We start from the raw sequence: 13,747 nt of genomic DNA, 5'->3' as shown, positions 1-13,747 counted from the left end.
CAGGGAAGATTAATAAATTTCACAAGATAATGTATTATGTCTTCACAAAGTCTGTCATTGCATGAAGATTTCCATCATATGTTGGCTTGTAGGCTGCAATTTGGCTCATATTACCTGTCAGTACACATCTGTCCTTCTACAAAAAAAAAGTAGATCTCGCTTTCCTCTGGTTTAAACTTAAGTTTGAAACTGTTGAAGAAAATGAGACCCACCTTTCAGAAGTCCCAAATCCTTCCAAAGTTCATGTAGTTTCATAAATGTGTAGAATGGATTCAATTAAATGTTTTATTTTGTGGCTATAATTGGAAACCAAACAGGTGTTAGGATGTTTTCTTTGAACGCACTCAACACTGATCTTTCATCTGAGAATTTTGATCAATTTAAGCTCAGACACGGAACATAGGTCTTCTCCTGTTCTGACCAGCTAACAGGTGGTAATTGAAGTAAGTTGGGAAGTCCCAATTCAGTTCCAGTGAGCAACAAATCCATGGTACAAAGTTGTCAGTATTTGGCAATATTTCAGCAGTGGTTGCAAGTGTTCTGTGAGGCTAAGGGCGAAGCAGATGGACAGAATAACATGAAATCTGTTTTTCAGTGCATCTGTACCCAGAGATACGTTATGCTGTCACTAATGTTCCTTTTTATACTGAGGGGTTGCTTCCACTGGCAAGAGTTCCTCCGCTTTTGCCATCTGAGGCAGCAAAAGCCTCCTGGAATAGGATTGTCCCTCACTGTCTCCAACCAAGAATACAGCAAATGATGGCAAAGATAAACAGTGCACATGATCAGCATGTAGGTGGAGCCTGCCATTTGGGGCTTGAATGTAGGTGGCATAATCTTCTGCATGTGCAGTTGATGCAAAGTAACAAACACAGTATAAACAGAGCAGATTCAGCGTCAATGGGAACCAATTCAATTAGGGAAGCAGCACAGTTAAATGATTGTATAAATATAATAGAAGAGCATTTTTTCTGTAACGAGCTTAACAACCTCTTCTTTTTAAGACCATGCAGATTGAGGCATACTAAGTGTAAATCTCATTAAAAAAGCAGTTACAGTAAATATTAAGTGTAGGGAATTTAGAGAATGCATCAGATTCACATATAAAGTTACTTTAGTCGCCTGCTTATCCTTACCGTATTCTTCTTACGATGCACCTAGGACATTGATGGGGGCCTTAAAATTACATCTTGGTGGTGCCCCAGAAGGGCCGGCAGGCACTGGCAAAACAGAAACAACAAAAGATTTAGCAAAAGCTGTAGCTAAACAGGTAACTATTACTATGGGATGCTATGTATGTGCTTGCTGCTTTATGTTTTTATATTAATCTCATTTTTTTATTTGTATGTATCAGTTTCCCCATCTATTTTCATTTGTTTACACATTAAACCCCCCCACCGCCCCAAAACCTCATTTTCCATTTTATTGACTTCACTTTCCTTCCATTTTTGCCATTCAGAGCCTTACTGCCGCATGCAGCCAGCATGCTTCCTCTCTCAGCTAAGACAGTGTGACCATTCAGGCTGTGGTTTCCCCACTCCCAGCATTAACATTGTTTCATGATCAGTTGATAGTGGATGCCCTCTGCCAGGACAGGTCTGGTGGTCCTGCCAATGTTTCCACCTGCTACTTGTCCTCTGCCTCACCCCCCCCTCTCCCCTCCTTCTAATGAAGCATGATGTGGAGATGCCGGTGATGGACTGGGGTTGACAATTGTAAACAGTTTTACAACACCAAGTTATAGTCCAGCAATTTTATTTTAAATTCACAAGCTTTCGGAGATTTTCTCCTTCCTCAGGCAAATGTTTCAAGATCTCCTTGAAGCCTACGCATTTATACATATTGAACAATAATACATGGTGTTTACAGACTGCCCCTGCAACTGCCCGTTGCCAAGGCAATCACCGTGTTCAGACAGAGAGGTGTTACCTGCAGAACCTCCGAATACACATTCAATAAAAAAACAAACAGGGAAAAAAAACAGAGAAAAAAAAACAGAGAGAGGCAGAAACATCCGGAAGGCAGAGAGAGCCAGCAAATGACCCATTATATTAAAAACAGATAACATTTGTTCGCTGGTGGGGTAACGTGTAGCGTGACATGAACCCAAGATCCCGGTTGAGGCCGTCCTCATGGGTGCGGAACTTGGCTATCAATTTCTGCTCGACGATTTTGCGTTGTCGTGTGTCTCGAAGGCCGCCTTGGAGTACGCTTACCCGAAGGTCGGTGGATGAATGTCCATGACTGCTGAAGTGTTCCCCGACTGGGAGGGAACCCTCCTGTTTGGCGATTGTTGCGCGGTGTCCGTTCATCCGTTGTCGCAGCGTCTGCATGGTCTCGCCAATGTACCATGCTCTGGGGCATCCTTTCCTGCAACGTATGAGGTAGACAACGTTGGCTGAGTCACAGGAGTATGAACCATGCACCTGGTGGGTGGTGTCATCTCGTGTGATGGTGGTATCTGTGTCGATGATCTGGCATGTCTTGCAGAGGTTACCGTGGCAGGGTTGTGTGGCGTCGTGGACGCTGTTCTCTTGAAAGCTAGGTAGTTTGCTGCGAACGATGGTCTGTTTGAGGTTGGGTGGCTGTTTAAAGGCGAGTAGTGGAGGTGTGGGGATGGCCATAGCGAGGTGTTTGTCCTCATTGATGACATGTTGAAGGCTGCGGAGAACATGGCGTAGTTTCTCCGCTCCGGGGAAGTACTGGACGACAAACGGTACTCTGTTGGTTGCGTCCCGTGTTAGTCTCCTGAGGAGGTCTATGCGATTTTTTGCTGTGGCCCGTCGGAACTGTCGATCGATGAGTCGAGCGTCATATCCCGTTCTTACTAGGGCGTCTTTCAGCGTCTGTAGGTGTCCATCGCGTTCCTCCTCGTCTGAGCAGACCCTGTGTATTCGCAGGGCCTGTCCATAGGGGATGGCCTCTTTGACGTGGTTAGGGTGGAAGCTGGAAAAGTGGAGCATCGTGAGGTTGTCCGTGGGCTTGCGGTAGAGTGAGGTGCTGAGGTGCCCGTCTTTGATGGAGATTCGTGTCGACGACATTTTCTTTCTATGGACCCACGGCAAGGAATCACTAAAGAGACTACACGATAACATCAACAAGTTCCATCCCACCATCAAGCTCACCATGGACTACTCCTCAGAATCAGTTTCTTTCTTGGACACACGAATCTCCATCAAAGACGGGCACCTCAGCACCTCACTCTACCGCAAGCCCACGGACAACCTCACGATGCTCCACTTTTCCAGCTTCCACCCTAACCACGTCAAAGAGGCCATCCCCTATGGACAGGCCCTGCGAATACACAGGGTCTGCTCAGACGAGGAGGAACGCGATGGACACCTACAGACGCTGAAAGACGCCCTAGTAAGAACGGGATATGACGCTCGACTCATCGATCGACAGTTCCGACGGGCCACAGCAAAAAATCGCATAGACCTCCTCAGGAGACTAACACGGGACGCAACCAACAGAGTACCCTTTGTCGTCCAGTACTTCCCCGGAGCGGAGAAACTACGCCATGTTCTCCGCAGCCTTCAACATGTCATCAATGAGGACAAACACCTCGCTATGGCCATCCCCACACCTCCACTACTCGCCTTTAAACAGCCACCCAACCTCAAACAGACCATCGTTCGCAGCAAACTACCTAGCTTTCAAGAGAACAGCGTCCACGACGCCACACAACCCTGCCACGGTAACCTCTGCAAGACATGCCAGATCATCGACACAGATACCACCATCACACGAGATGACACCACCCACCAGGTGCATGGTTCATACTCCTGTGACTCAGCCAACGTTGTCTACCTCATACGTTGCAGGAAAGGATGCCCCAGAGCATGGTACATTGGCGAGACCATGCAGACGCTGCGACAACGGATGAACGGACACCGCGCAACAATCGCCAAACAGGAGGGTTCCCTCCCAGTCGGGGAACACTTCAGCAGTCATGGACATTCATCCACCGACCTTCGGGTAAGCGTACTCCAAGGCGGCCTTCGAGACACACGACAACGCAAAATCGTCGAGCAGAAATTGATAGCCAAGTTCCGCACCCATGAGGACGGCCTCAACCGGGATCTTGGGTTCATGTCACGCTACACGTTACCCCACCAGCGAACAAATGTTATCTGTTTTTAATATAATGGGTCATTTGCTGGCTCTCTCTGCCTTCCGGATGTTTCTGCCTCTCTCTGTTTTTTTTTCTCTGTTTTTTTTCCCTGTTTGTTTTTTTATTGAATGTGTATTCGGAGGTTCTGCAGGTAACACCTCTCTGTCTGAACACGGTGATTGCCTTGGCAACGGGCAGTTGCAGGGGCAGTCTGTAAACACCATGTATTATTGTTCAATATGTATAAATGCGTAGGCTTCAAGGAGATCTTGAAACATTTGCCTGAGGAAGGAGAAAATCTCCGAAAGCTTGTGAATTTAAAATAAAATTGCTGGACTATAACTTGGTGTTGTAAAATTGTTTCTAATGAAGCACTTCAGTACCACTATGATCTGGCAAAACTCACCTCTTGGGAGAGGTTCAGTTCAAAGGAGCATCCAAGCTCCAGCTCTACTTAGGCCTCCTTTATGGAGCCCAGAGCTGCTTTAAAGGTCCCAGGATGCTTATGTATGAATTTTAAAGGAATAGGCTTCTTATTTGCTATTGTTGATGGAAGAATTGCTCATATTGAGAATTTGCCAAATAAAAGATATAATTTTAAAAAAACTAATTTTCAGCAGTTGTGCGAGAATGGATATTTTCAGCATGGCAGGTATAAGTGGGCAGCAATCCATCTAAATTGTGATAGTTTCAGTGTCGTCATGTCATGTCGAGGAAGATGAGACCAAGAAGGAGCAACTCTAACAAAACAAATTGTAAAAGTGCCCTGTGAAGGGACAAGGATATAATTATTCCATTTTAAAATAAAAAGCAAATCCTTAACAAACTATCCTTTGAATGGAAACTTGAGGCAGTTCCACTTCTAACACGTGACCAGTTAGATCATGTATACACTTGTGATGTGGCATCTCATTTCAAAATTAAAAGAGTAAATGCTAATCTTCACCACCTGGATGGTAATCTGGTGGAGCGGAAAGAATAAAAATCAGGCAGGTTCTACAACGGGCAGGCGATCCGTTCTGCCAGATTACTGCCCAGGCGGTGAAGACAAAAATTTACCCCATGTCTTTATCTGACCTATTATATATTGCAATACAGTAATTATTAGTATAGTACAGGCTATTGAGAATCAAATTGGTAAACATATTGGCCCAGAATTTGCTGGAGCGGGGAATCTCCTGGCATCTCCCTGTGAGTTGGATATTTTTCCCTCGCCCTTCAGCTCGCAAATTTTTTGCGCCGCAAATTGCTGAAAGTGCGAGGTGAACGGGGCATCTGGGACCTTGGTGAACGACGGGACCAAGTAATCTATCTCCTTAACCAATTAAACTTAAACATCGAGAAAGAAACAGAGGAACGACCGGAAGTAGGGTGAATTAGAGTCAGATTAGATACAGAAAGAGAAATAAAGAGAGGGAAAGAAAGTTTGGACAAAAAAGAGAGAGGAAAAGTTAGAGAAAAATTTAAATTTTAAATGTTAAAAATTTCGGTAGAAATGAGACACCACAGTTTCAATTGTTCCCTTTCTGGGCCTCTGAGGTTGAGTAGCATTGCAAGAACATAAATCTCGTCATTAAAAGTGTCCTTACGTTGTTACATATCCCAGCATGGTACCATGCCCTAGCAATTTCTTGAAGCTCACTGTCTACCTCCCCGTGAGTTTCAAGAAATTGCTGCATTTGCGCTGTTAAAACAAATTAAACGGCACAGAAAGTTAGGGCTGGTATTTAATGACCTGAGGATCCTTTTGGTGGAACGATGCAAATTGTCCAGCAATTTGTGGCGATTCGCAACTCATGGCGCATTTCTTCCTCGCCACAATAACGGTGTGCGCATTAAACTCACCGTTATTTTCCCAGGAAATTCTGGGCCATTAAATTACCATGAATAGGATATTTGTAATTATTTCAATCACAAAGGTGACCTATGTTAGATGCTGCTGTTGAGTTTGATATTCTGCTTCATTCACTTTTTCTCTGTCTTTACAGTGTGTAGTTTTCAACTGCTCCGATGGTCTGGATTATAAAGCCATGGGGAAATTTTTCAAGGGTCTCGCCCAATCTGGGGCATGGGCCTGCTTTGATGAGTTCAACAGAATAGAGGTAATTAAATGGGCTAAGAAAGATCAGGACCAAATAGTCATAGATGTTTAATTTGGATAACTTATCTTGCTTATTAGGATGCAGACAGTAGAATTCTAAATGAGTTATAATTTGCATAGGGTGGAGCTTGAGGTCTCCAGCTTCACCTGAAGAATGGAACTTGTGACAATGCAGCAGTCTCTCGGAACTTCACTGAAGCGTCAGCATTCAATTCCTGCAGTGGGGTTTGAACCTATAATCTTCTGAGCTTAAGCTCTTCTATGTATTATTTTCCCTTCCTCTCTTTTTAAAAAAACAATCCAATATTCTCCGCTTCTCTCTCCATTCACGCTCAGGTGCTGGAGCACAGTTCCATGAGTGTCAGCCACTTTCCATACCTTGACCAAGTGAGTGTTGGTAGGTTATTTTGTCATGAGTGGTTAGGTTAAAAAAAAAAGCAACAATTGAGCCTGTCCTCACCCAACATTTATACACAAACCCTTCCCAGCGGAGATCACTGGGTAGCCCTGGTTTGTGTTCTTTTCCCCCTTCATTAAATCGGGTGTGGTGAGGCCAAATTTAGTGCTCCCGCTACTGTCTGGCTAAGATCAGCACAGACCAGCAATTCTCCTGGTAATAGGAGCCTATCGATTACTTCTACTCGTTCCAGTCCAGGCAATATAATGGGCTTGGTATAGGGAACACAATCTCGAAAATTGGTGACACAAAAGTAAGACTATGAATGCTTTAAAATGACATGGACAGGTTAGTGGATTGGGCAGACAGGTGCAGATGCAATTTAATGTGAATAAATGTAAGGTAATACATTTTAGAAGGAAAAACGAGGAATGGGTATGCACCCTTAATGGAAAGGCACTGAGGGGTGCGGATGAGCAGAGATACCTAAGGTTCAAATACATAATTCCCTGAAAGTGCTATTGGCCTTCTCTATGACTTTATCAATCTGTGCGTACAGGTAGATAAAGCTATTAAAAAAAAAGGCAGTAGCATTTTGGGTTTTCTAAATAGGGACAGAGAGTACAAGGATAACAAAGTAATAATAAATTAATACAAAACATTGATTAGGCCATACTTGGATTACTGTGTGTAGTTTTGGGTGCTTCAGTATGGAAAAGATATTAGAAGCATACAACGTAGATTCACCAGGATGATGCTGAGGATGGGAAACTACAGATATAAGGAGATACTGGAGATGCCAGACCTAAATCCACTTTAGATGAGAAGGCTGAGAGGAGATTTAATGCAGATTTTTTAAATTATGAAGGATTTTGATAGGGTGAATAGGAAAAGATTATTTCCTCCGGTTGGGGAGTCAGTGACGGGGTCATCAATTTAAAATTATAACAAGAGAGTGAGGCAAGAGGTTCGAAGAAATTTCTTTACCTAGAGGACTGTAGGAGCATGGGAGCACAGGGAGCAGTTGAGACAGAGACCATTGTGTCTTTTAAGTTAATATTGGATAAATATTTGAAGCAGAGGAAGATACAGGGCTGTGGAGCAAGCATGGGGGGAGGTGGATTTGTTTTGGATTGGTCTAGTAAAGAGCAGGAACAGATATGATGGGCCAAATGGCCTCCTTATATGCTGTACGATTCTTTGACAGAGATTCGGAGCCAAGAGGAGGGAAAAAAGTGCTCCACGGTATCACCAGTGGCAAGAGCCTGCAACTGCATGCAGACCCAAAGCAGTTTTAAAGTATTATAGCATCACACACCATCATATTAATAGGAAAATCCTATTAAAAGTATTACCGGGCAGATGTCACCAGATGTAACACACGTGTGGACACAATTAACATTGAAAAGCCTATAGGAAATGTTTACAGATGACAGGATTTTGACTGATTTTAATATTTATAGATAGATGGTCAGCGAGGAGCCCACTTTTGAACGGCCAATAAAATCAAATCAATTAAAACAAAATAAAATGAGATGGGAGTGATGAGAAAAGATCAGCACCTACTACCCTAATTCTTCCCTCACAGCATCCACTTCTACTTTGAGCAACCCCAACATATTCACCTCTTTCTGGCAGTCCCTCAGGGTCAAGGATGACTTGGTGGAAGATGCCTGCATGTGGATTCTTTTAACATGGAGGTGGTTGTTGCACACCAACCACCACACAGTCCCAGCGGGGCACAGTCTTGGCCCAATGGCAGGGAAATCCAAGACAATTAGAGACCAGGCTTTGCTGTAGGACAGGGAAGCACTTCACTGGAGTGTCAGCCTAGATTTTTGTGCTCAAGTCTCTAGAATGGGACTTGAACCCACAACCTTCTGCCTCAGAGGCCAGAGTGCAACCCACTGAGCCACAGCTGACACTGCATTAGCCTCTACCATCCAATGACTAATCTGCCAGATTTGGGGTGGTTGCTGAGAACACAGATGAGTTGAAGTCCCACATGTTATCTAATTTCAGATTTATTCTATGAAACAATCCAGTTCCAGTGGCTGGTTATAATAAAGGAAACATTGTGCAGTGGAGACTTCAGCAGACTGTTGTTAGAATGTCTCTTCATCTTCTAATGACGTGACTAGAAAATTTATCTTTCATTTCCTAAAAATTAAAAAGAAATAGTGATGGACATAGTAATTATGGACCAATGGTGCAGCCTGTTGGTGATCCAACAATAAGCAAACAAAGATTCAGAATTGTGCTATTAAAGGAACACTGTTTTTGTGAATAAATGTTTGAACATCTTTATTCTCTGGCAAAGGAAAAGAGCCAGAAAAGCCATTTGCTGCTTCACTACAATCTTGTCATGTGCAAATGGGTGTGCTTTGATTTTATTTAAAGGAGTGTGTTCTGTGTTTGCAAATCAGCAGACAAGGGGAGCCGCAAGGGAGGCCCAAGGCATCTCCTCCTGGCCCACAAGGAAACCTAAAATTAAAATGTCATTTCTTATCTGCCTGGGCCTCTTCTGGCCCACGATCCACCTCCCGGCAGGTCTGACCTGATGGGGAAGCCGTCACTGTTCCTCCGCTCAGGCCTTCAACTAAAATTGCAGATCGTGTCATCGGACCCGAGCTGTGTATTTAAAGAGGACTCCGCTGCCTTCTTGCAGATGTCAAAAGAGCAGGTTAGCATCGGGACATGGCGGGAAGGCAGCGGATCAGAGGGAGTAGGTGATCTGCCGTCATTTTAACTGCTTGTATAGTACGGCATCATACTGCACTGATAAATCTGTCATTTTGTAGATATAACACACAAATTATTCTCCCTCTCCTCTTAGATTTCCAAATTACTTGCCAGTCCTTTGGGACTTTTGATGGCAGTTCGGCATCTTCCTGAACATGTCCTAATTATTCAAAACAACATCAACCTGTTATAAAACACAAACTCATTCATTTATTATCCCTTATGGTCCGCACAGAAATGAAAAAGTATTGCGGAGTTTTAAAATCTCAAGTGTTAACAGGGTTTGGGTTGTTATTTTGATCCCTAGGTTGAAGTGCTGTCTGTAGTCGCACAACAGATTCTCAGTATTCAACAAGCAATTGTACGCAATCTCTCCACATTTTACTTTGAGGGTACTGAACTTTCTCTCAACCCAACATGTTCGGTCTTTATTACTATGAATCCTGGGTACGCAGGTCGAGCTGAGCTTCCAGACAACCTTAAGGTAAATCTCAAATGTTTTTTTTTATGATGTAATAAAGTATTGAACAAATCCTGGTATTTAAATTAAGTTTGGAAATGGTAGCATATAATATATATTCAAACAAACTGAAGAGTGAGATTTAAAAGGCACTTATAAATGTTACAGTGTACAGGTTGATTTTCTAACTATATTTGTCACAAGAACATGTTCCTAACCGTTTGAGGGCTGAAGTATGTGCCCCATATTTGTAAGTTATTCTTTTCCTTCTCCCTTCCTCCCCCTAAAAGAAGAAATATTTTCCATAATATTATTTGATAGCTAGGAGCTAAAGCAGAGGTTTAATGACGAGAGCCTTTGATGAGATCGCTTTAGCTGTTTTTGGAATTAGAATTTGCAATTAACTACATAAACTCCATATCCAGGTTATGTGAGGACAATGCACAAAGGATACCACCACCCTTGTTGGGGGGTAGGGGGCTGAAGCACTACTGGTGTCATGGATTCAAATGAAGGCGAGCATCCTAATTTGGCGATTGGGTTCATTCCCTTCCCAGGGTATTAGGGGTTGGATCTTACTGTTTCCCCTTGTTGGATTTTTTAATGCACGTTTTACTCTAATTTCTCCAGGCATTATTCCGTACAGTCGCTATGATGGTTCCAGACTACGCTCTGATTGGTGAAATTTCTCTTTACTCAATGGGATTTATTGACTCACGAAGGTAAAGAGCAAATTAATTTTCAGCTATTTTATATCCTTTTAAAACTGTAACCATAAGTATTCCTTATCTTTATCTACCAGGAGACCAAAAGTCTGTGGGCTATGCCGGGATTGTGCCCGCTGGTGCCCTCCAGTGCTGACCCTGCTGGGGTTTGTGTGTCGAGTGGGAGGACACCTCATTATCATGTGACAGACAGGTGCAAGTGGCACTTCGGGCACCATCTGTTGTGCTTGCTTGCCTGTGGTGGCCAGAAACACTGGCGCATGCCTGCCTTGGAGGGATTGCTCCGCCCCCCCCCCCCACCACAGCCATGTCTTCCTTGGCGCCTTGTGTTCACGGGGTGGGGGGCGGCAAGCTCCTTCTTAAAAAAAGAAGACTGTGGAGCTTTCTTAGGGGGTGCAGACTGCTTTCCTGGGCTAGACGCAACCAATGGGGCCCACATTGTCTCGCTTCACAGGTTGTATCGTTCTCCACTGACACGCCGGGTCTAAAGGAGCGGGAACTCCCAGTGTAGAGAGCCACTTGCCCTGGCTCCACCCTCTTACTGGCATTTGTAAGTGGCGGGCAGATATTCCACCCCTTACAAGGCAAAGCGGAAATAGCCAGAAATGCCGTGATTCTGCCGTTTTCCGGCCGATTCCTCTGGTCACCTGCCAAAGTTACGGTGGAAAACCAGCAGAATCCCCGAGGACTTTTGCGCCTGTATCTATTTGATATTACATGACTCAGTCATTAAAACATCCGATCACATTAGTGAGTTTTACCTCATGAGCACCAGTAGGGATAATGCTAGTTAAATTTTAATTCATCATTATGCAACAATTAAGTATGAGTCTAGCAATCAGACATACCTGCCATTTTTTTCCTTAAAAAAATATTTTTTTCTCAAAATATTATATGACAGCTATGAGCTAAAGCAGAGTTTTAATGGCACACGTCTTTTGATGAAGTCTCATTAGCTGTTTTGGATTGTTCTTCAGCTAGAGGTTCCCGTCATCTGGTTCTCCCACAGCCAGCAGCCAGAGGAAAATAAAGCTGCTGGATCCTTTTAGATGGGTGGCCAATATGACCTGTTTTTCTCTTGGGTTTTAATGCCCGTCTCTGGCCTAATGGTGCCCAGGAAAAACACTGCATCAGCGGCACACGGTCTTCGCTATATATGAGTGCATCTCCGTGATGACGTTATGGGGCCGAAAATCCATAGCCCTTCCGGCGTACTCCCACCATAAGTCTGGCAGGAATGCAGCAGAGAGACTGCAAACTAGGCCAGGACCCAGACACACTGGGTCCAGGCGTTCCCCTGTGGTTTCCATGAGGTATTGTTTGGGATGGAGCCTCTAACTACCCAATCATGGTGCCCCTCGTCAGAGGGAGTAGCGTGGTTGGAGTGTGGTAGACTGGTACACCGAGTGGGACCAGGCATACCGGCCTGCAGTATGGCAGAAGTAGGGCCCACTTGGAGGTCCAGGCATGGGCCTTGGCCTGGACTCCTGAAGATTGAAAAATATTTTAAGGCCTTTTCTTTGTTGCACGTCCGCAGAGGGCAATTTGCCATGGCCCACCTGTGCATGCCTTTTCCCTTGGAACAGAGTATATTTCTGGTTCACGGAGAGACTGGCAATACAACTTAAAAGTAAACTTGGGAGAGTGGCACTCTTAGGCTGCTCTCCCAAAACCCAGCCTGTAATACAAAAAACCTATAGCATGGATGGTGGATCTGAAGCAATAAATCTTTAATTATGTGGTGCAGTATTATGTGGTGTAACTCTCTTGCCCAATGGATTGCCAGTTGTGTTTCTTCATGTCTTTGCTAATTCTGTACATTATTATGACTTAAAAGTAGATAAAATAAATTAAAATTTACAGGACAAGTACTTCTTTTTTTGTTAAACTCTTCTCTTTGCCATCCTCCCCCCACCCATCCAACCCCCCTCCAGTCTTTCCCAGAAGATTGTGGCTACCTACCGTCTGTGCTCTGAACAGTTATCATCACAGCATCACTACGATTATGGTATGCGTGCAGTAAAATCAGTCCTGACCGCAGCTGGAAACCTGAAGCTGAAATTCCCAGACGACGATGAGAGTGTACTGTTGTTACGAGCCCTGTTGGATGTGAACTTAGCCAAGTTTTTGTCCCAGGATGTACCTCTGTTTCAGGTACATTTTAAAAAGTAAACCTTTCAAAAAAAAATCTACTGAGAGAAATTGAGTCTGACGTGCAAAGCTTATTAATTGAGAGCAAAACTCTGTGAAAATGATAATCTGGCATGCTAAGGAAATAGTGCAGATATATGAGCCTTGCACAGCTTGAAAGTGATAAAGTACAACTTTCATGTTTAAGTAAAAAGAAAAACTCAACTGTTGGAAATATGAAACAAAAACTGAAAATGCCAATCAGCATCTGAAAAGAGAAAAATAAGTTAACATTTTGGATGAGACCCAAGGTTGAACTTAGCTTTTGATTTTAAGGTATTAATCGACTGGCTTTGCATTTCCTGCATTTTCTGTTTTTAGACCAGGTCGGGCTGTTCAAGTCAAAACATTCATAGCATCATCGGGATCGGCACGCAGAATTATAATAAAAAGCCATGTAATCCATTGTTAAAATGCAGTCTCTCTGTCCCGTTGCTCTAGGGCATTATATCTGACCTGTTCCCTGGTGTGCTGCTCCCTGAACCGGATCGTGAGGTTTTCCTTGGTGCATTAAAGAACAACATCAAGAAAATGAAGCTTCAGCCTGTTCCGTGGTTTATTGGGAAGATTATTCAGGTCACTTTAAATTGTTTCAAGCCGGTGATCAGTCCATTGGCCTTTCCTTTTCAAGAAGCATAAGTTTGTAGTACCTGCTGAATTTTAAAGACCATCATCTCCCTTTCCGGTTGTGTTATCCTCCCCAAACACTTTCAAATGGTAAAGTGACTTTTCCCTCTTTTTTTCCCCCGGGGAGTTATTAAGAGAGGCACAAACTAGGCACGATTCTTTGTTGATCCACCAATGTTTAACTTAGTGAGGCAAGCCACCGTATTATGCTGCCAAATAAATACCAATGAATTAGGGTCTTTCCAGTGAGTTTTTACACTGCCACGCCAGAACCTATTGAGGCATTCAGCAGGAAAGGGGTTCACATGACACGTTAGAAATAACACAACTGGTTGGATCAGCTAAAATTTAAAAAAATGAGTTGCTGCTACAGATGTTGAAAGCTCGTGTA

General features: G+C 43.7%; 1 protein-coding gene across 1 annotated transcript in view; it reads left to right on the top strand.

Annotated features, from left to right (window-relative positions):
* dnah3 (dynein axonemal heavy chain 3) overlaps nucleotides 1–13,747 on the top strand; it is a 170,403-nt gene that overhangs the window by 87,151 nt on the left and 69,505 nt on the right. Inside the window, exons 28-33 of the mRNA XM_068003063.1 lie at nucleotides 1,162–1,270; nucleotides 6,103–6,216; nucleotides 9,662–9,838; nucleotides 10,445–10,536; nucleotides 12,474–12,693; nucleotides 13,171–13,305. Coding sequence (XP_067859164.1) covers nucleotides 1,162–1,270; nucleotides 6,103–6,216; nucleotides 9,662–9,838; nucleotides 10,445–10,536; nucleotides 12,474–12,693; nucleotides 13,171–13,305 — 847 coding nt within the window. The remainder of the gene's footprint in view (nucleotides 1–1,161; nucleotides 1,271–6,102; nucleotides 6,217–9,661; nucleotides 9,839–10,444; nucleotides 10,537–12,473; nucleotides 12,694–13,170; nucleotides 13,306–13,747) is intronic.

This window comes from Heptranchias perlo, chromosome 22, assembly GCF_035084215.1.
Source record: "Heptranchias perlo isolate sHepPer1 chromosome 22, sHepPer1.hap1, whole genome shotgun sequence".
NCBI lineage: Eukaryota > Metazoa > Chordata > Chondrichthyes > Hexanchiformes > Hexanchidae > Heptranchias > Heptranchias perlo.
Note: the sequence above shows the minus strand (reverse complement) of the source record. Positions and strands in the feature narration are given on the sequence as shown.